Genomic DNA, 23,427 nt, shown 5'->3' with positions numbered 1-23,427 from the left:
AGCATTTTTCAGAACAGGCAAGATGTAACAAAACTGCGTGCTGAGATGGCGGCTTTATCCACAAGGGATCCAGAGATGTAAAAACAGACCAGGAAGCAGGAGAAACATGAAAGCAAGGAGTGAGATAAAGAGATTTCAAATGACGTCTTTCTCTGGAGGAATGTCAAAGCCTAGGACAGTACAGAATAGCAAAGTCAGAGATGGTGGGAGCCGGGGAGAGACAGAGTTAGAATGATGGAAAGGCAGACAGAACCAACAATCGAACCAAAGCAGAGAGTGGTGGGAGACAAAACAAAAGCCAGCAAGACGGTCAGTGTGATAAAATAAAGAGATTGATGAAAGAAAAAGGAAAAGGCGGCTGACAGAGTAACAAGGGAGAGTAAGAGAGAGAGACAGGGTGAGGCAGTTAATTCTCTGCCATGGCTGTGCTAATTAGACAAGCTGCTAGTGGGAGGCTGGTATAAAAGGAGCTGGCAACCAGGAGAAATACACACAGTAATGGCTAGACACTGTGTCTGTAGGTGTGTGTGTGCAGTGCTAAATGACGGGTGAAATCAGGCCATTATTTGATCCAAAAATTGGAACAGCATAACAGAGGTTCCATGAGGATCAACATGTGGCTACAGTAAACACAGAGGGGTGCACGTATGTGAAACGAAACGGTACTTGGCAGAGTGACATTCAGCGCGTCTTTACAAAAATACAAACATTGCCTTGAGTGCTCTCTTGGAAAAATGTAGTCTACTGTATATAATTTTTTTTTTTTCAAGGGAGATATTTGCACATCCAGCTGTCTGAGATGGAGGTGTGCTGGATAGTGTCGTTCAGTGTTGGAATAAAAGAAGAACCCACACACTGCTCTTGCTCAGCATCACAATTTATTGATCATACTGACGTTTCCGTCCCTCTGGACCTTTGTCAAGAGTATTTTATAGAAATACTCTCTAATGTTTATAACGAATGAGTTGGATTTTATTTGACTTATTAATAATATATGATGAAATTTATACAGAGAGTTGCTTTATAGTGTCAATTCATAACTGGTTCTCCATCATGAAAACTCAAACATGGCCCAAGGCAACGGCTCAGGAAAACAAACTACACTGTAAGAGCTGAATTTGGTTTAACTCATAATAAGTCCCTCTGGGTAACACAGCATGGAAACAGAAAGTAATGAATAATCCTCTTTTCACGAGCTCTCACACTTTAATTCTACCGATGAAAACTTACTTTTTTGTCCCATCGCGTTGGGCACTGTGGGTCCTGTCTGAGGGTCCCTGTAGGTCTCCTGGTGGTTGGCAGCATAGCTGGCCAGAGGGGCCCCTGCCAACGTGGAGTCCTCGATCCATTCTGCAACAGCAAGAGGCGCAAGTTCTCTAGATGGGGTCTAAACAGGTGCACAACCGTCCTACTTGCGGAAGAAACCAGGGCTAAGGGCTCTGGGACAACGTGGCCTACTGTGATGTGGGTTTGGCTCAGAAAGTCTAACTACCCAGAGATTATGTGAAACCTGCATTACAGTTTCACGTCTCCCCTTTGACAAACAATGAGATTGTGTGTAAACGCAGGTTGAAGGGGTCGCACATGTTTACAAAGCCTTTAACACTGTTTCACATCTTCCTAAATTATTGAAAATAAATGGAGGTGTGTGAAAATAGAGCAACCCATTTCTTCATAACGGCCACCTTCTTTGATTAATCACCTTGTTGCAGCATCATGGCACCAATCAGACTACAACCTTCATTAATATTCTCAACAGCGAGACGGAATCAATGCAGAGGTGAAAAAAAATGGGTAAAAACCCTGCTTGAAGGTATTGAGTTTTTTTTTTTTTTTTTTTGGACGAAAGATTGAACTTTCAGACGGGAGTAAAGTCAGCAGGTAATCGAGTGGAATCAAATGATTTCTGCTGAATGAGCAGAAGGTGGAGCGTGATAGGAGAGTCCCCATGTGGGCTGGCCTGCATTTACAATTAATCTCTCTGCGGGACGTCCTGTGAATGCATAAGGTTTTGAGAGAGGAAGCAGGAGAAGCTTAAAGCTACCTACTGGTTGAGTTTTGGCAGCTGTGTGAGCAGAAATGCTACATTATTAGTTTTATTGCTGGCTCCACTTAGTGCTTTATCAGGTGACACAAATTGGGAACGGGACTCTCTTTAGCAGGCGGATCATTTTCAGTTGAAGTCTAACTTACCTGTCTTCTCCTTGGGGGAGGAAAAAAAGCTTTCAAGTTATTACCACAAACAAGTATCTGAAGGCAACACAGAAAACAGAAATTAACTTCAAAAAGGCTGCGTGGTGCAGCCGCAAATAATAGTTATGCCTTTATGGAAGGGCACTTAGCAAATCATAAGGTAGTAGCAGGCAACATCAAGTAGTACTGTAGCAATAACTGGTATAAAGACAGACACAGTCTCACGTGCACACACACAGACACATTTGCAGACAACTCAGTCGCACACATGAATAGAAAGAAAGGAAATGACGCCCTTGGTGGGGGCTTGTGAACGAACCTCGGATGTAGCGCTCACCTTCAGGTGGCTGCTGGCTTTGGGGCTGAGGCTGCTGAGGCTGCTGCTGTTCCAGCTGCCTGCGCCTCTTAGCCTCCAGCACTGGATTCTCATACTGGGTCTTCCTGTTGATATGACTTTGGGACGGTGGAAGGAGGGATGAGTGGAAGGAGGTAAGGAATAAATGACAGGGGGAGTGAATAATAGGGAACACAGAAAATAAGAATAGAAAACAGGATGTAGGAGAAGAGGTAAATATCAGCAGGAAAGTGGAGCGTAACAGGGAGGGAGGACAGACACAGAGGAGAGGAGGAGATAATAGAAGAGAGAGATAGGGTCAAGAAAGGGAGGGGAGACATGGCGATAAGCTTTGATTAATAGTGGCACACACAGTGGCACAATACGCATGCATTTGTCCACACGTACACCGGAACTCCTGTCTGAGACATGCACGACACAATCACACCCACAAATCACATCAAAAAAAGTCCTATTGTGATGATGGCTTAATTCAGAGAAACTACAAACGCCTTTCACATCACACACAAACCCTGGAAGGTTTCCAACTAAAAGACTGACACCTGAAAGCACCACATTATACGGCAAATGAAGGAAATTCTGAATAATGTATATTAGAAAAAAAAATATTGCACAAAGAGGGAGAAAAATAGAAATGCCAAAGCCTTGAGCCTCCAGGTGCTGCTTTGAACTACATCTAAAATGCATGAAATATATTCATATTAATATCGAGGCCCAGGTTCTTCACACAAGATGAGATGCACACACACACACACACACACACACACACACACACTCCCTGCATGGTTTCCCAAACGGTAATGACAGAAACAAAATGGCCTACATTTTCCAGTCTACAAAAGACCAGAATAGCTGAGGCAAAATCTGGCTGTGACGTCTTACAGCAGAACTGTACATACATTAGAGCAGCTGATATATACAGTGAGGTCAAGAGTTTCTTTTGTTAGACAGAAATTGTGTGAAAGCATTTCTACTCATGTGCAAGAATAAAAACGCAAGAAGGCCATTTCTTCGTCTTCCTGCAGGCCTGTGTGCAGCACCAGCACGTGCATTTGTGCATGAGCATCCTTGTGTTATATAGCGTACATCACTTACTCAACATAGTAGACCCCATACACTGGATCGTCTATTTTCTCCCATCCCGGTGGAAGTTCTAAAAAAAAAAGAAAAGAAAAAACAACAGGGGTAAAATAAAGCAGGGTGAGACAGCGGAAATGAGGAAAACTCAAGGCTGTGAAGTCGCTGCAGGCCATGCATTGAGCCATTCATGGCAAGGCCTTTGGAGACCTTTTGCCTCTCCGTTGTGTCTGCCTGTCAGTCAGTCTCCAGGGCCAGAGTGACTCAACAGCCTCGCAAGCTGTCTGGCTGCCCCCCGTCCCCTCACACTGCTGACATTTCCACACATCAGATAACAACAGAGCAAGACCCCCTTGGGTTGAGATGGATGGATGAATGGAGGGATGGAGAGATGAAAGGGAGTGGGAGAAAGGAATGGTGAGTGGGTCAGAGAGAGGGTGAGGGTAAGAAGGAGGCGAAACTTGGGGAGGAGGAGGAGGAGGAAGAACAATTCAGGGTTTGTAACCATTGTACAAAAGCACACTAAACACACTTGGTTTGAAGAGACTTGAATCTGAGAACGTGCAGCAAAAAGTGATAACATGATTGGATGATTTTTTTTTTTTTTTTTGAAGGAAGACATGACTTTCTTTCTTAATCTTTTTCTCATCCCAGTGAGAAATGTTTAAACAAAGACACATTTCTAATTCATTTAATGGCCAAATTAGTGAAAAGACATCTGTCCTTGGCTAAACACAGAAGTACCCTGTTAAAGTTTGCGTCCTTCGTGCTGCTGTTGTCAAGTCACTGTGGTTTTGTGTGAATTTACCTCAGACCTGACTCCACCTGTTACACCTCCTACTCTACACACTAAGCTCACATTCTGAGTGGACTGAAAATCTGCGTCACATGAGGAGGTGGCATTGAAAGCGGCTGCTTACTCACAGTGATGGAAGCACACATGTACAGACACTTCTACAGACAGTACAAGTGAAATTTGTTGCAATCAACGCTGATTAGGAAAAGATATGAACATGACCAGGACCACTTCAGCAGTGTGTAATTGCCCAGTGGTGCAAACTTGCTGTGTTTCTACAGTGTTTTCCAGAGAGAGTGATGCCGTTATCTCCGACAAGGCCAACTGATTCAGTTCTATAGTCTGATTACAGCAGCTGGCCTCCACACAGATAAAGTCAGAGGCTTCTAATTGGCTACAAACACAGACTGTCCAATAATCCTCTCCTGTGATGTATAGGTTTTACATATTATTACCCTCGGCCAATTACGCCTCGCCCCGTGTGCGAGTAGATTAGGTAATTACAATCATCCAACTTGGAGAGCCTCCCTCTGCTTTCTAATGAGGAGGGCCCTTGGTTGGAGTGGAGTCAGCAGTAGATGCAATGAAAATGCTGGATGGGAAATTGTTAAATTGTCTGTACATGACACACACCATCCTACAGCCTATGCTGTAGATGACAGTTTGCAAGACTGGTAGCCATGGTTTGAAAGTGATTTAGAGCAAGCAAAGATGAATCTGCAATCACAGCTGTCGTTTTGATGCTTGTAAGCAACTTGAGCTGTGATTACTCCATATTTTCTTCACCCTGCTAAATGCAGTTAATACAAAAAGCACATGCAGCATAAAAAAAAAAAAAAAAGCAATTCAAGGTTACAGCGTTTGTGCTGCTGTAGCAGGGTGAACCCAGAAAACAGGCATGGTGAATTATCATTCAGATGTTTTGAACTGGAACGTTAAATGGAATGTGGTCCCGCCTCGCCTTGCGCAAAATTTTTAATCACCCACTTGATTTCACACAGCACTAGTTCCGCTCCTGGAGGAGCACCTGTGTGTGTGGTGACTGTGTGTGAGAGAGCACAGAGAGGACATCTGGTGCCGCAACCATCTTAACAGTGAGGTATACATTTCAGTGTGCGGAAATGCAAATGACAAAGACAAAGGAAGAGAAATCTGTCACTCATTAAGCAGTGTTTTCTTCTCACCCCCGTCCCCTCTTCTTCCCACATCCCACCTACCAAAACATATTGTGAATACAAGGGGAAGTCAAGCGTGATGAATTACACGTTTAACTGTTGGCTTCTCATTCTCTTGATACAGTGCTGCGAATGATTTCTCTCGAGTAAGCATGTGCTACAAAGGGAGAGTTCATGTGTATGCATGTGTGAGGATTTGTTCATGTATGTGTGCCGCCGTTCATAAAATGCCTGAGCCTGCTCCTCCGCAGAGGACTGAAGTTAATTGCGTTTCTTTGCCCACCTGTATTGGATTTTGCTGATCGATAATTATTGAACATGTTCATCCAGTGGAGGGCTGTCTTATGGACAGGGGACTCATCCGATCTGATGATTATAACATGGCAGCTGTTTAACAATGGGAGCTGCAGACAAGAAGGGATGCCTGATAGATGCTGGGTTAACTTTTATGTATCGGGTGTTCCTTCTTTCTTCTACTTATTTATTTATTGTTGTTTGCTGAAAACAGCTGTCTGCTGCTGGCAAAAAGAACTAGAAAGAGGATAAAAGACGAGTGATATGTCTGTGTGGGTGATCCCTTTCACATGATATAAAAAAATACAGATTAATGCAGCTTCAGCTGGTGATGAAAAATTATACTGAGTTCTGATACATAAAATTGGTGTCACAAGCTAGGAAAATCCCCTAAACCTGGAGGTAAGGAAAATCTATCAAATCCAATTTTACAAAACTTAGTGATTATATATCAAGCTAACACAAGCACAGAGGTGCCATTCTTTCCCATGACAACAGCAATATGCATACAGTGCCATTCCAAGTTCTTTAAAAAGGTTAGTGAATAATATGAAATCTGTGTATTTATTCTTTTTATCCCTGCATTTCAATGTACTTCCACATCATGTCAAAACGCGTTCATCATAAGGGGCTAGTATAACCATTAATCCATTCTCTCCTCTGATGGAATGACATCATTCATTACCAGTGCATAATGGTGCAGGGCACAGTCTCCAGACACCATTTATCCTGCACAAGTGGCCACGCCGCTGTGTCTGATAGGCTAGTTAGTGTGCTGATAGGCCTTTGGGCAAAAAAAGGGCCCTGCTGCTGTCTGCCTCAGACAGAAACCCATTAGAAAATCATCATTATAACAATCTTCTTCGGATCAGCCATCGTCTCATATGTATGAAATGTTAGTCTGTTGATGTGTGAGTTGTGTGTGTGTGGTGTGTCAGGTTGTCTGGTAGCATGTGGGTGAGTTGACAGTTGTGTGTAAGGCCAGTTTTCTGATCATATACAGTGAGTGTCTGTCAAAGCCACGTACTGAGGGTAGGCTAGATAAAGGTCAAATCTCTGAACGCATAATGTCTCATTTCTAGACGATTAGAGTCACTGTCACAGTCACCTCTCACCAACTGTCAGTGACTCTGTATGAGCCACCAGTGGTGGTGTCGTGCATATCGTCACTTACCCATTTCAGCCTCTTTAAATTCAGCTGAAACAATGTGAATTTCAACAATATGAGCAAACCAAGGTGACACTGATGGTGGGATGGAGAATTTTGGGCTGAAAGACGTAATTACCTATTAAATAGGGTGGAGCAAAAGATAAAGTGCCTACCTAGGTCATTGTCCAGCTCTTCTGTATGGACCCCTTCTGCTCAGCAGGATGGACACCACAGGACCACAAAATCATTGTTAAAGGGGACAGAGAAGGAGGACAGAGAGGGGGGAAAAGGTGCACAACTGAGTTAGTTAAATGCAGTAATAACAAATGGCCACTAGGTGGCAAGAGTTAATCAAGCCAGAGCCTCAGCCTCATGTGACAATCCATGTTTACAAAAATCACAAGGCTTCTTTCTGCCAAATGACTGGATCTGTGTGTGTGGTCTGAAGCAACAATGGAGCTTCAGATTTTTATTATATTCGTTTTTTATTATACATGTTGGAATATAAATATAACTGCACAAATCACATGCCTCATCACTTCATAAAAAACACAGTTTGTGTGTCTCTCTGCAAACATGTATGGTTGAAAATCTGTGTTAAACGTCTCTGAGGAAGCAGGACGCCTCAGTGTAGGTCAGGGAGGGCATACTTTGCCTCTGACAAACAGCTGAAAGAAGGAGCATAGCAGAGCAGTGCAGAGTCACCCATTGACTGCTCAACATTTTCTGTGACCCAACACTGACACCTAAGGGCTGCTGGGAGAACTGCTACTCTGGCATAGGAATGTTTGATTTTCACAAGATTACAACTTTGTTAAACGAGTGATTAGAGAAGGTATTTGGTGTTTTCCTGCTCATGTTTTTGATAAAATCTTCCAAAAGTCAGCTGGGTCATTACTTACTACTGTAACTAAAGCACTAAATACAGGGGTAATTTCAAAGCAAATAACACAATTGATTAGCTAATGATATGTTGTAATCACCCATAGGTATTTATCTTTACTAGTCCTTTTAAACTGAAGAAACAGTTTGGGGAAACCTTGGACTTAAACACTTTGAAAAAACTCCAAAACACCAAATAAAATGCATCATGATCCCAAGGGGTGTAACATTTAGAAGATTTTGCATAAACAAACAATCTCTTGGAAACCATTCTCTCGCATGGACATACCATCATCTTCACATTCTTCCAGGGGTTTCTGAGGCTTGTCCAGGCACCGAGGGTCTATCCAGGAGGTGGTTTTTGTATTGTGGCTAAAGGATACAAGGATACAATTACCTGGAGGTAAAAGAAATGCCAGGGAAACAAAACCCTCCTCATATCTGGCAAGGAGGAAGAAGGATTTCCTCGATGCTGATAGAATCTAAAGATTGTATTTTACATTTTTTTCATGAAGATTTGATGGTTTATCGCAAAGCCCAAAGAAAACATAGAACACCAGTGTTTTGTTTTATAGAGGAATAGCTTCTGAATGTAAAGCACAGGAGTTGAGTCTGTTATAAATCACTGAAACTGGACTATCCTTTATGAATCTCACAGAGGCGATGGTCATTATTACAAACTTATTGTGCTATACTGAGTATTTTCAATCAGTTAGACTCTAGTTCTAATAGGTCACAATAACAATAAGTAACCAGGTCACTGTGAACTGTTCACTTCTCCCCAATTTTATATCTTTAAGACTTTATTATCCTGAATCTTTGTTCAAGCTCACTTACACGCCTGAAAGTATATTAGCTGCATGAAAGTAAGATGGTTCCATACTTGAACTAAAAGCTTGAAATTACTCTCCACAACATCATATATCAAGTAGAAACATGGGCCTGCATCTACAGCCTGAGAAAATACGCTGTTCCTATACTCAGATTACAAAGTGGAACTTAACAATCTTGTGTCCAGACTTTCTGATCTTTGAGTTAAACACTATATATACCGATTTTCTTTACAGACTTTCTCCTTAAGCTAAAGCAGCAGCCACCAAAAACAGACATTTCATGTGTATGTACAGCATCTTGAGTTACTTACTCTATAAAGTAGACCTCTCCGTTCTCGGTGTAGGCCATCTCCCAGTTGTCAGGCAGAGGTCCCAGCGGGTCCTCCGGGGGAGGATGGCTCAGGTGAGAGTGTGTCTGCTGTGTGCTCTCCGTGGTGGCCGGTGGTGAGGGGGTTGTCCCAGCGTAGGACGGGTCACTCTGGCGGGGGGCGAAGGGGCGCACCGAGTGATGAATCTCGTCTAATTCACTAGAGTCTCCTTGGGGGATCAAAAACAAACACGGCTTGGTGTTAAGAATATTTTGGCCGCAAGAGGCTGGTAACACTTTCAGGGACAAAAAGTAGCGGTGACAGCAATTTGAGTGCCACGAGAGGTGCCTCGATACATGGTCAACCAAAAGTGTCAACTAAAAATGGCTTTCGCAGGAACAATTGCTTCCACTGCTAAAATAGCCTCCCTGGCCAATCTGAGTTGATTTTCAGTGTAAGGGACATAGTGCCACAAGACACAGGGTAAATTTTAGCCAGGCTGCTAACATGACAGACTGTGCTGTATGAAGAAAAATATTTATCAGAGCAAGGAAAAACTGGAAGGTGAAAGGGGTCAAGAATTTCGACTTTGGACTCACTGTATTCCTAAAATGTTCACATCAAAGAGAAATCTCCTTTTCCTGTGTAGTATCTCCATTTATCCTACACTACTTCTTACAGCTATGAAGACATTTATTTCAGTTAAGCCTGCTGAGTGGGCAGTTCACACCTAGAACCATGGCCTCTGAAGTGCTATCACCTGCCTTCCTGCTCATTTTCACACTCACACTTGACTGGCACCCTCATAGCTCTCAGACGGCAAATAAACAACTTTTGGTCCCACCTTCTAAAAACACATGGCAGAAGCAGCTTTAGGGCTGAGTCAACCTCCTTACAATGCCTACTGACCTACTAACACACAAGAGGAAATATTGAAAAATGACAGCAGTAAGTCATTTAATCCAAAAGCATTCCTCTTACAGCTGCTTTAAAAAAACAGCACTGATATCAGCATCATATTTCCAATCATTTTAAATGAACAAAAATAAAATCTCCCTCTTATTCACAAACACAAACAACCTACAAAATACTAATAATGCCATTAAAAATTATTTCAAACATGGAGGTTGCTCAGTAATCCAGCCTCTGCTGCTTGCAGCCAGATGGCACTATTTTACATTTCTGGACATATGGATACAGGCAGATGTAGTCAAACCCTGAGACCACTTACTCACCAATCAAAGAAGCTCTTGTGTTCTGCAGCCCCTCACCATGCCAAAGCGCTCTCTTTCTTCTTCTCTCTTTCTCCACGTCTTTTGTGCTCTTTCTCCTACTTTTTCATTTTCTGAGTGTATCCTCCTTCACAAATTACAAACTTCCCTTGCTCCTCTTTCTCTCTCTCTCTCTGTCCAATCCTCTTCAGATTTGCCCACTTTACCCGCTCTCAGGCACTCCCCCCTTTCTCTTTAATTTCCTTCTGCCTTGTCTTCACTTCCTTCCCCTCCCACTTCATCCATCGCCACTCACATTCTCGTTTTCTTTCCTCCCAAACACAGCTTCAGAAACTAGGATCACATTCTGGTGTTATCCTCCAAGCTAAATAAAACACAGCATGTTCTCAGGCTGCTGTCGAAGACAGCTCTGCGAGCAGCTGCCTGTGTACTCGCTGACTTAAGGTCTGTTTGTTTTAAAGGTGTCCACGCCAGCTGATAGAGCATGTGAGTCATGATGTAAGTTCCTCAAAACAAGGAGTGAACACACAACTACAGCTAGCATATGAAAAAGAAAGTAAACAACAACAATAAGTGTTGTGCAGCTGGTCACATGACAGCTGTTGATCCGTTGCAAGCTAAACAGTGAGAAGGTGGATAAACCTGACAGAGGCTAGCTAGCCTGTACACACGGTGTTTATCAATGCCAAATTCTGCACTTCAGTTTGGCTGTTGCCTGTGTGAGGATGCCAAATTTAATTTAGTTTGCAGTATGCTGCCAGCCTTGGGGCCTGCTCCGGCCTGGTATTTTGCATCCAAATAAAAAGAAAATTGTCTCTAAGTCCATTTGAGACAGAATTTTGTTCACAAAGGGCCTCAGAATGTATTTCAAATGCGTCTTGAGTGACCACTTGCTATTGAGTTTTGCCTCCCCACTCACAGTATGAAACTGCTTAACAAACAAAACGCACATCTGTGATCACACTAACATCTAGAGAAGAGGAATGTGCAGAGTGTTTGGTGCCCCAGCACTGTGTACAGGCTACAGACAATCACCCATCAGTGATCGATCTATGCTATTAGCAAAGGACTAAAGCAATAACTTTAGTCCTTTGTCTGGCTCAAGACCCAAAAAGAGCTCATAGAGTGCAACTAGATAGCATTTAACAAACAATAAATGAATTATCAAGAGTCTTTCAGTTGACTAATTAAGTGACTATTATTGTTTCTCGAGTTGTCTACCTGTGAGTTCAAGGTGTTAACATGGTCTCACTAGTATTTTTAATTTGAAATAGAAAACAACACAAGTGCCATTTTACCAGAGATGCACTTAAAAGCTTGTCTCTTAAGGATTTCAGACTTACTTTTGACTTTACGTCATGTTAAACCACATAACAGGACCAGTGTGTCACTGACACTCCTCACTTTTAAGCTTAAGACTCAAGTATCTAAAACCCTTTAAGGCATGTATCAATTCCACTATTGTCCATCCACATACTCTGCCTTTTCCTCTTTCCTCCTTGATGTCCTGTCCTCCGTACGTACCTGTAAAGCTACTGTTCATGTCAGGGAGGTCCTCGTCGTCCTCCTGCTGCTGCTCTCCAGGCACTATTCCAGCATTGTGCATGTCATTGTAGGACTTGGTGCGTCGGGGAGTGGAGTGCTGCGAGCCCGGCAGGCTACCGCTGAGCCCGTCTGGCAGAGGGGCATCACCGCCGCTACCGCTACTGCTAATCACTTTCCCACCGGGGGGCTGCACCGGTGGCTTGGGCGTCCCATAATAGTTACCTAGGCAACAAAAAAGAAGGCGGGAGGCGGGGGGGGGATTAAAAAAGACAGAGAAAAGAAGGGCATTTTAGTAGGAGGACAAGAGAGGAGGGGTCAAAGGGTTGTGTGTGTGTGTGTGTGTGTGTGTGTGTGTGTGTGTGTGTGTGTGTGTGTGTGTGTGTGTGTGTGTGTGTGTGTGTGTGTGTGTGTGTGTGTGTTGGAGGGGGTGTAGTCATGGCCTTTGTATGCAAATAGAGGCTGGATTTGTCTGTGGGAGAATGTGAACCTCTGAAGCAAAACTAAATGTCTTTCTAGTTTGGTCCAAATAAAGTTTACAACTAACACCACTTTGTTTTAACTTACCAAAAACTAATGAAAGTTTTACTTCAATAATATACCACACAATTTCCAGCTTTTATAATTCAATTACGGTGATATTTTGTGAGTCAAACTGGTGAAGAACTTGAGCCTAACTTTTACAGGACCAATGTGTAGGATTTAGTGGTATCTAGGAAAGCAGGTTGCAGATTGCAACCACGTGAATGTCCCTCCTTCACCCTTCCCTTTCCAAGCGTGTAGGAGAACCTACGGTGGCCTTCATGTGATGAGAAAATGTGAAAGACCCTCTCCAGAGCCAGTGTTTGGTTTGTTAATTTCTGGGCTACAGTAGAAACAAGGAGGTGCAATGTGGCAGGCTCCATGGAAGAGGACCCACTCCCTATATAGATATGACGGGCTCATTCTAAGCTAATGAAAACACAATTCTTAATTTCAGGTGATTATATACTAATGAAAACAGAATTATGGATATTATTTTTCAATTTCTGCCAATATATCCCCCTAAGCCCCACACACTGGTCCTTTTAAGCCCAATAGCAGAACATGTATTAGCAGCTATTACAGCAGAATATAAAAGTTAAACATGGTGATGGAAATATTCAGGTGTGAATTCATGCATGATGCCAGTGGACTTTTAACACAGACTCACAGTGTCATCTCAGATCACATAATGAATTAAAACAGGGTAATAACTTAAATATTGTTAATTTGGACCAGAATGTCGTACCCTCTTTTTACCATCATTGCTTGTTTCTAATGCCTATAGACAGTTGTAAGACAATGATGCCTTTGGTGCAAAAGGAAATATCTTAACTGTGAGATGAACACAACTGACCGACCTACAACGAAGTGGCAAATACATCTGTGAGCCCAACCGGGATCATACCACCCTTCTCTATGGTACCATCTTCTGACTATATCATCAAGTTCATCTGGCTAGGCACTTCACAGTCTGATGTTGTCAAACAATGTCACACAACTAGCTTGTTTAAAGCATATAGAAGCCTGTCATCAGAGGAAGTGAGTGAGACAGTCGGTAGTCAGAAGTCCATCGGCTTTGTTTGCTTCTCTTGGTTTGCTGTTGGAGGGAAATCCATTGTTATGGAACACTGAACAAGCTACGTGGACAAAGCAGACAATTAAACAGTGTGACTGAATGGAGGTGCTACACAGTTGTGTGTCTGTTTGCAGTTCTTCCTGTGTCACTAGTGACTTTAGTTCATCAGCAAAGCAGAAGTCTTGTGTACTTTATGCGACATATACTTTGTGCCATCACATACCAAAGAGCAAGAGAACATCTGAGAAACTGTACATGTCTTCCTGCTGCATTGTTCTACAATGTATTGAGGAGATCATATGTTGAGACATTAGTGCAATAGACTGCTTTCAGTATGACTGCTGAATGTCGATGCAAAGCAAAGCATGTGCTCTGTGACTGTGGCAGGCATGTTTTGAGCACCAGCTGGAAGCAGAGTGGGGATATGGTTCCCTCCTGTTGTGTCTGCAGATACACCTGTACAGAAACAGGCTGATTGGCCTGGACAGGGACACAACATGCCTGCTTGCTGACAATGTGCCATGGGTGGGCGCATGTAAGCGCTGGCTGCAGGTACAGAGGGGCTCGGTTATTTTCTCTCGTTGGAGCAGACCCGACTTGACTCACGTTAAATCCCACCTGATAATTCGAGCATGTTCACTTATTGACAAACTGCTTTCAGCACTAGCACTTTCAACACCATGAACTTTTCAACACATTAGCTAATATAAGCTGTATGTGTGAATGTAAATGTCTGAGTCAGTTGAGCTGGACATTTAACTGACTTTACCAGCTCACTAGTGCAAAATCTGTGTAATGTCCGATTGAGCCGATGTGTGATTAGAGGAGGTCATTGTCCAGAAAATTGACAGTGAGCAGCGTGTTGATGACGTTTCCATCCCGTCTCCTGCTCTGCATGCTTTACCCAGGTGCCACCCTTTGCCTAAACCAAATGCAGTATTTCTAGTGGGTGTGAACACATCTCATGTGAACAGTCTCCTTCTGTATACTGCATGTCTCAAAGGGCAACTCTGGACCATGTCCACACCTGATTCTCTGGATAATATCTGGAGCTCATTTGTGAAAACAGCTACAGAGAGAGATGACAGTGAAAGCTGTGTCTGATAAACCCAACACAAAGCCTCTGGAAGCATCCGCTACATTTGTGTTATTGAAGGATCAAGTGTTCTTTGTCTGTAAAAGCACATTTTGTGTGTAATGATGTTTAATTTTGATTCTATATTCTATATTTGATTCTATATTTGAAACTTATCTGAAAATGTTATTATAGTTTTTCTGGTACGATGTCAACATAAAGTCACATTGTCTGTGTTGTGTCAGTTCTCCATGAAAAAAACTGGACAACCAAAGCTACAAAATGGGCACTGAAATGCAAGGTAGAGAACAGTGCTTAAAGTGATAGATGTTGCATTTTCCCATACTGCCTTATCTTACCTAAAATATCTTTAGAGGAAATCAAACAACACCTAAAAAGGCAGACTAGGCAGATCCATAGTGCTGGTTCACCCAAAAAAGTTTTCTACTCCTCTCCAAGTATGAGGGATCAGTAGGGGTCTGTTCCCTTATAGTTAACAAACCCCCAACATTTATCTGTAGTAGTTACTCAATTTACCTTCATACGTTCCTATCTCCAACAGGGTCCCACTCTTCTCCAATTCCAGAAAGTCCTCCACTGAGAGGAAGTTGTAGTCCACGCCACTAACTTCTCCTTCTCGTGGGGCGCGGGTTGTACCTGCACATCAAAGAAAGAGTAGGAATTAGCAAAATCAGTCCCCTCCTTGTACCACATTCATCTAAGTTGTTGTTCTTTTTAAGATGCACCATCCGAAAACTGCTTTAGCGACCATTTTTCTTCTTATCATTATATGTTTCATGGCCACTTCCATTTCCAGGGCTTTACGTAAATAAGACAGACGATGTACCATGTCTGGAAGATAGTATTTACTATGCTAAATAACATTTAATGTTGGTAAATAAAAATCACACATAATGTGATAGGAAGAGCATCTCACAGCATTTATCACTCCACACTGATAGCAGACTCCAATCGGGAGATGGTCCATTGTTTGCTAGGATCTTCCCTCACACTGGGGTAGAGTGTGAGGTAGCGTAGTAGCACTTTAGTGGGATCCTGCCATATGTTAGGTGGAAGGGGGGATGTGAATGTGTGTAGTTTGGCATGTAGCCGGTGAGATTCTAGCACTTGTCGTTAATGGCTGCTGACAGTTGGCCAGTATGGCGTTAGTGGTAAACAGCTTTACAGCAGAGACAATGGTGAGATGAAAACACTGCAAACCGATGGTAAAAGTCATGCCATCTTTTTTTTTTCCTTTTAAAATTTTCTTCATTCTGCTTTCTTTGCTGTCTCTAGCGATTTGATCTTTGCCTTACTAAGTCACATTTTCACACATTTCCGCCATTGTCTGACAATTTTTATGTTCTCTTACAAGATGTCTCACTCTCTGCTGCTTTTATTGTACACTACAACAAAAAAGGAAACTATTCTGTCAGTTGCTTAAGAAATGGTTCAGTTTTTAAGCAGTGCCACTGCAAAATATCTTTCTCATCTTGACTGTTCTGACACGCATCTGTTCAGCGACAACAGAGGGCTTTCCCTTCTTCTCTGCTTCCACCCCTTGTCTTCCGTCTTTTCCATCTCTTGATCTATCTGCCTTATCTCCAATGGGTTGGTAGGCAATAAGCTGATAAAAATAGATGTGTGGGGATATGGGGGGAGGCTCCCACTGCAGCCATGTTCAGTGACACTGGTGATAAATCACAGATGTGAGGATCCTAACTCAAGCAGGCATACTTTATATTCACGCAATCCTGCGGTACATGTAAAGAGGCATGCATGTTGCCCATTTGTGGGAACACTGAATCTCTCACACAGAAATATTCTTGATGTGCATCAGTTTGATCACAGAGCCATCACACCCGCAGTACCATTCTTATATGTCATCTCTGTTACAGGCTACTGTAAGGGGGCACACAGAGAGATGGCAAATCTTCCTGTGCATCACTAGAAAATAAATTACTTAGTGCCCACAAACTTCTAAAAACCTGTGCATCAAGAGGAGATTGATTTAAAGTAAAATCCCCTCTGAAGTCTTAAAGTATCAAACAAACTTCATCAGTTTGCTCATTCCCAGGCACCGAGTCTTTTACAGAACGTCAACCTTGGAGAGTCCTCAGCCGAGCCTGAGCGTTCAGCCGACTGTCAGTTCACTTCCCCGACAAAAGTGCCCATTGATTCGACTCCATTTAGACAGTGCTGCTCTTAGAAAACCAAGTAGGAAGTGGAATTGTGACCAGTGTTTCAAAAGGGATAGAAAAGCAGAGGCTTGGCTTAGACCCAGGGGTAAGACACTGTCATCGCTATAGGCCTAATTAATTCAATGCCCCCTCCCCACAAAAGCTCCATTGACCAGGCTGTGAAATAGAGTGAGGAGGAAAGACAGGTTGAGAGTTGGGCACAGAGGCTCCGGTCTTGAGTTGGGATTGGAGGAGCCGAGCAACAACTCTTCCGGATGTTGACCTCTAAATTGCAGACAAAGATGGAGAAGGAGTGAGACTACCAAGGCAAAGAGTTAGAGTAATCCAGCTACTGGCACATACAATGAAGCCTCAGAGATCTGCTGTGAGGGGTGTTCGTCTAGTGCTGGGTGGCTTGTGGCTTAACGGCTTCAACATCTTCACCAGCTGAGATGGGTGGGTGGGCGTTGTTAAAAAAAAAAAAAAAAAAAAAATCATCATTAGCATTTCAAGAGGATGATCAAGGAAGCAAGTGTTGAGATATTGGCAGGCGTAATGTAGCACAGGGAGCTTGCAGCCACTACTGCTGCATCAAAACACCACAAGCATGGCTGCCCACTAAAACAGTATATGCACTGTAGCTTGTAACTGTAAAACACAGAGCAACAAAATGATCCAGGGCTGTTCATCCCCCCCCCAAAAAAAGATTCTCTCTCAATTTCTCTGTTTTCATGCATCATGCCACTGGGTTTCAGCTGTTGCTAGGGACAACCCAGGAAGGATTGGAAATAGACAGACGTGGGGAAGCTACATGAGGAAGTTTGTCCTCCAGTGATGACGCAGTCCTCTACACTGTCTCCTGCGGCTTCACAACTCCCTTTTCACTTCCACGACAAAAATATGAAGTAGCACTGAGGTGTGGCTTAAAGGCCTGGGCCATATGAGAAAGCATAAATGATGCATGCAAAAGAAAAATGAGAGTGGGAGAAAACAGAAGCAGAAAGCAGCGAGAGACGGAGAAAAATACGAAGGCTTAGAGCCGCCACATTTACGTGGAGTGCAACAATCCTGTCACCAATTTATTTTCAATAAGTTGTTGTTCAGATTTAACTGTTTACAGAGGTTTCTTACAGGGTGGGGCATCACACACTGATGCTTATTAAGTGAAGACTTATTGAATTGTGTTTGTAATGATGTGGCTTGGAAACCATCAAGAACCTACATTTTTGGATGACAGTCAACCCCAGTAAACTATTCCTGTATGACACTGAGCACAGCTTGATAAATAACTAAATAAGTCACTTCCCTTTACATCACATTGTCAGTTCCCCACAAGTTTTTGACGTCAAAGCTCATCTTTCTTTCATGTTGCCACAGTTGCATATTCTTATAGCTAACTGTGCAAATTCGGTAAAACACTGAGCTTCAAGGCGTTCGTCTTTCAAGTGTCAGCCGCGTGTTTTTTCCTTCTGGAAACATCTTCACAGCCACTGTAAGGTGGAGCATGTGTTGTCAAGCCACAATATTAAAACATACACATAAATAAACATGTTAATGCCGCTGCTCCATTTTCTGAAAACAGACTGCATTTTGAATAAAAGTCTGACCAAACTGAAGAACTGAATCCTCTACTTCTTTTGACATTACACTGCATTTCCCAGCAATGAAACCGTTGGCAACATTGGACTAAAAGAACCAAACATCACTACAAAGTCAGTATTTACTGGAAGGACTTTATTTTGTATTAGACCAAAATATATTGTGCAGGTGTTTGAGTTATTGTGTCCGCTCCCTTTACGCAGTGCTGTAAAATATCCAAAGCTTATGTTTGCTGTCAGTGCAGTTGCAAATGTTAACTAGCGAGCCAATTAGCCTAACATTATTTGAGTCTCTGTAAAGGAGGCAACAGACAGTCGGGAGCCAGAGCACATAACTCTGCTGCTGAAATACAGATAGCGTTTTGTGAAACTGCCATATTTGCAGCATAATGATGTGGCACATCTGAACTCTAGTGACCAGCCCAAAATCTTCAGCTTTTTGAGCTCTGCGTAACCTTTGGTCCTGTCTCTCTCTCTTTCTCTCTCTCTCTCTCCATCTATCCTCTCATCTGTCCCTTCACACACACACACAGACACAAGGCACAGTGCTACGCCACCTTCTCCCTCGGGCAATCCAGCAGAGGGTTGACTCAGATGCCAACAGTCACGCAGGAGTGCCATGACTCCTGTGTATGTGCATGTTTGTCATGCACATGCACTTGTAGCGACTTGTAATGGTACAAAAGGGTTAGGAAGGAGGAAACACCTCTTGTTACAATCAGCAGCTGTCCGCCAACCAGTCAGCACACACACACTCACACAGACACACATGTACGACGTGCACACCCACGTGCACACTTGTTTAGTGACAATGGGGAGGAGGTGCACGGCCACCTAATGGCATGGTCTGGGGCTAAACAGGAGCTGTGGGTGGAGGGTAATCATTTAATGAGGCTTTATGGACCCATCTCCCCTGCTCTACACACACACACACACACACACACACACACACACACACACACACACACACACACACACACGGACACAGTTTGATTACCATAACAGCCACAGTGGGAGCACTGTCCTGTCTATGATGTGAACCAGCAGATTAGACCCCCACAATGAGGAGAGCAACTTAGAGTTCAGCACCTCTGCTCTGCATCTACAGTTACTCTGCTTCTTCACATTCATCATAAAGCAGCTATTACTGCCTTTTCTTTGTTTTCTAAATGTTCCTCGTTAGGTACAGATACTTAACCCGCATGAACCAGCAACACAATGAGAGTAAGGGCACTTGTCTGAATAGCACTGCTGGTCAGAGGCTCAGGGGTGGAGCGTACCAAATCCCACGTCTTGACAGACTTTTCTAAGTCCTGGATGAAGGCAACCGGACTTCCTTGAGGTTCCTGAAGGACAGAACTTAAGAAGCCTATCGGATGAAAAGTGAAATGTTTTCAAGAACCTCAAGCAAGTCCAGTTTCCTTTAAATAGCACATGGACATACCATGACCTGGATGACTGTGAGTCTTCACAGATGTCTTGGTATTTTTACTACCTGATGTCCAGGTCCTGATGGGTGATTCTTCCTCCTACTATCATTCCTGTGCTAAAGAACCCAACTTCCTGACAACTACTGTCTTGTGCATCTCACAGTAGTCATAATGAACTGCTTGGAGCAAGTCTCATGGACTGCAAAAAATCCAGCTCGTCTGTCCCATTAGCTGACTCTGGTTTGCTTACAGTACCAACTGGTCCACAAACAACACTGTATCTTTTACTCCACACACCATCAAAGACAAATCTGAACAAAAAGACGACACTATGATGCTATTCAGTGTCTTGAGCTCAGCTTTTAAAACTGTCATTGCCTGGAAGCTTTCCCAGACAGGTTTCAACAGTCCATTAGTCCATTAGGTGTTGGTCAGGAACAACACCTCCAGTTCTCAAACTGAGCACAGGGATGCATGCCCAGTCCATTTCTATTTATGCTATGACTGGCCTTATCAGCAGTGGAGTGGGGACAGCGAGTGGACGGGGCGCAGAGACTTGTGATTAAAACAAGATTAAAACAAGATTAAAACGAGAAAGACGACAACGGACTTCAACAAGGGTCATCCTGACCACACCTTATTGGATGGTAAGGAATATCAGTTTTCTCAGTGTGAACAGTAGTGAGGATCTTATAAACCGTTCCTGATGGGTAAAAAAAAAACAAAAAAACTCAAGTGATCCACTTCATGCTGCAACTGAGGCAAGACTCCCAACCAACATACTGTCACCATTCTACAGAGGCACAATATAAAATGTTCTGACTCATTGCCTCAGTATCTAGTAAGGGCCTGGTATGTCTCAGATAGAGTCACTACAGCACATAAAGAGGACAAAAGAAAATATCATTCAGACCTTTACACTCTCCATTCAAGACATGTATCTACAAAGATTCCTCCATGACTGAGGACACCACTCATCCCCATTCCCACAATTTAACCATTCCCCTGCCATCAGGGAGGGGGTCTCATGTTGATTTTAACTGTCCTATCTCTTTTTAAACAGCTCTGTGCTCCATGGCCTACAAAAAAACCTGTTTCATCTCGTCAGATGATGCGCCCAAAAATAATAACAATAAGCTTATCCATACATACACGACCCTTTCTTCCTACAATGCCAAAGTTGCTCTCAAAGTTCTTATTTAACACCCGATAGAGATCATTTACATCTTCTCTGGTTCCACACTGATGCATCCTAATTTTTCTTATGCAGATGTAATCTCTACCAGCCAGTATCACTGCGAATGAAATACTAAGGATTTGTCTGCCTAAATGGAGACAGTGATGCAATCTGCAAAAACAGAGAAGCTGAAGGTTTAAACAGAGATGTTCACAAAGAAACATTTGATTTTCTGTTCTGATTCTTTCGGTTCCAATTGTGAAAGTCTTCGTTTGAAGCCACAGAACGGCAGAGAAAAGGGAAAAAAAAAAGTTCTTCGTAATGGTTGCTTGGCTTGTGAGAGCAAGACACTTTCATAACAGTACTTCAAGGCAGAACTTCATAGGTGTTTATGTATTGCTTGTCTCTTTTGTGTGTGAATGACCTGCAAAGTGAGGGCACGTGAAAATTTTTTAGCCGGTGGCAATAGCCTATGCATTAAATGGCATCACTGTACACAGACCTTGACAAACAAACCAACAAACAATTAGATATTAAAAGTCGAGGGAGATAAAGAGATAACTCTCTCAGCTTCGCAACAGAAACAACATATTTCCCACGCCATTTTCTTATGATGTGGGGAAACATTTGGCAGGTAAAAGCAAAAATGCATTTTTTACTAGAAAAGCAAAAATACTGTTGACAGTCCTATTTACCTGAATCTCTTTCACATCTCAGTGTACTTGAACAGAAAACAAAAGTGAGTGAAGCTTTGTATTACTTATTTCCCTCCCATTATATCCAAAACTCTGGTTACTAGTCCTTGGCTGCTTTGACCCCATTTACCTCAACATAAATCCAAAGCATCACATTGCCCTAAATGAATGACATCAACATATATGTGCACAAATTCATAACTCCATTCAGTGATATTATCAATATAAACATTCAATTACATAACTTCCCAGGTTGTGAAGAGTGCTGCTACTACACATAATCCCAGTGAAAGTCAACACACAACCCTCAACCTTCACAGCTCTGTGTTTTGTTCATTGGGTCAGTATGGCTGTCTGCTGAAGGCTCTCTCCATTTACTGTGCACACAACCTGTCCAGCATGAAAAAGCAGAGAGCCAAAGTAAACCAGTCATTACTGAAGAGAGTCAAATATCCTGAAAACTGAAGAGAGCCAGACATTTTTTTTTTTCAGGAGTAGGTGGACTCAACCAGGGCTAAGAGTTTAGTATAGTTTAGCCAGAAATAAGATCCCAATGGGATGCTGATGTTGCTCTGTGTCTTTAGGATGTACACGTAGGTAACTGCTTTAGACCTGCAACAATTAGTCAATTTATCAATTAGTTGATTGACAGAAAATTCAACAACTATTTTCACAGTCAATATTTAGTCAAGCCAAATGCCAGTGCTCAAAAATTGATTAATCGACTTTTAAACACACTAATTGGATAATACGTTGAATCCTATGCATCTGCCTAATTCAAATGTTAAAACCAAATTTGCGGCTTGCGACAGCTTTTGTACAGTTTCTAAAGATAATAGTGACCACTTGGGTATCAGCGTGACCTTGGCTCTGAAAAGGATGTGTTGTTCTCCCCACCACACAGTATTTCAGCTTTGGGCTAAGAGAGCATCCAGTTACACCACAATGTCTTTCAAACCACAATCAATATATGACAGCAACTGGTCACAGCCCTCACTGTGACCTTGGCCTTCCCAGTTTGTCTACACTGTCACTCAGTTTACAGAGGATCAATATCAGATCGTCTCCTTTCTGACGTCTTCTCATCATCTCAACTGAACTGTGCTGTTCACGGTTCATATCTCGGTTCAAGGATAACAATCAGGATAATAGCATGATGGTCTTTAATTTTCACTTGTGTTGCAATATTGAATTCCTCCTACAAACATCAATAGCAAATAGCTAGTTCCAGTCAGTTACTTAACAAGATGACTACTAATAACAAATCCATCAGAAAATCTATAACTAGCCCTCCTACAAAGCATCCGCCTAAAACTTTACATGAAAGTGCAGACGCTCGTTTCCTTCTTTGACTGTATATTGTGTTCATGGGTCACCTCTTCAGCTAGTATTGAACAATAGAGAGCTTCTTATTCTACTTTCAGGGGAATAAATTAGAGATAAAAGTGCTTGGATGTCTAGCTCTGAACAAGCTACTTGCATGCAAAACCTGAAATAGAGCTTGTGATTTAAATACTTCAACACAAAATTGCTTTAATGTACTTAATATATGGAAGACCTTCACCTCTTTCCTCTTCAAGCACAGCTAACACTCACTGGCAGACAAATCCAAGCACCTCATTTATATTTAATTGATAGCAGACTATTTTAAGGGAGCATCTGCCCTTCTAGTGGCATGGCAGACTCAGACTAAGGTTGCTGACATTTGTGAAGGCAGAGGATGACACTAAGATTAGATCTCAGCGTACAATGACATTATAAGAAAGACTAAGATGAATACATTATTCAATTATGCTTCACTGAAACATCTTCCACAACACGATGAAAGACTGACT

At 42.5% G+C, this 23,427-nt stretch overlaps 1 protein-coding gene across 7 annotated transcripts in view; it reads right to left on the bottom strand.

Annotated features, from left to right (window-relative positions):
- magi1b (membrane associated guanylate kinase, WW and PDZ domain containing 1b) overlaps nucleotides 1-23,427 on the bottom strand; it is a 131,691-nt gene that overhangs the window by 35,658 nt on the left and 72,606 nt on the right. For 4 of the 7 annotated variants that reach the window (XM_041033054.1, XM_041033056.1, XM_041033055.1 and 1 more), the window contains exons 3-10: nucleotides 15,050-15,169; nucleotides 11,820-12,062; nucleotides 9,067-9,292; nucleotides 8,212-8,294; nucleotides 7,214-7,249; nucleotides 3,644-3,701; nucleotides 2,513-2,646; nucleotides 1,231-1,350 (exon numbers count right to left, since the gene is read on the bottom strand). In XM_041033054.1, coding sequence (XP_040888988.1) covers nucleotides 1,231-1,350; nucleotides 2,513-2,646; nucleotides 3,644-3,701; nucleotides 7,214-7,249; nucleotides 8,212-8,294; nucleotides 9,067-9,292; nucleotides 11,820-12,062; nucleotides 15,050-15,169 — 1,020 coding nt within the window. Of the gene's footprint in view, nucleotides 1-1,230; nucleotides 1,351-2,512; nucleotides 2,647-3,643; nucleotides 3,702-7,213; nucleotides 7,250-8,211; nucleotides 8,295-9,066; nucleotides 9,293-10,298; nucleotides 10,552-11,819; nucleotides 12,063-15,049; nucleotides 15,170-23,427 lie in introns of those variants that run through there. The other 3 variants (XM_041033057.1, XM_041033059.1, XM_041033060.1) reach the window with 2 other exon arrangements.

This window comes from Toxotes jaculatrix, chromosome 3 (genome assembly GCF_017976425.1).
Source record: "Toxotes jaculatrix isolate fToxJac2 chromosome 3, fToxJac2.pri, whole genome shotgun sequence".
Taxonomy (NCBI): domain Eukaryota; kingdom Metazoa; phylum Chordata; class Actinopteri; family Toxotidae; genus Toxotes; species Toxotes jaculatrix.
The sequence above is the reverse complement of the archived record's forward strand: the minus strand, read 5'-3'. Positions and strand labels throughout refer to the sequence as shown.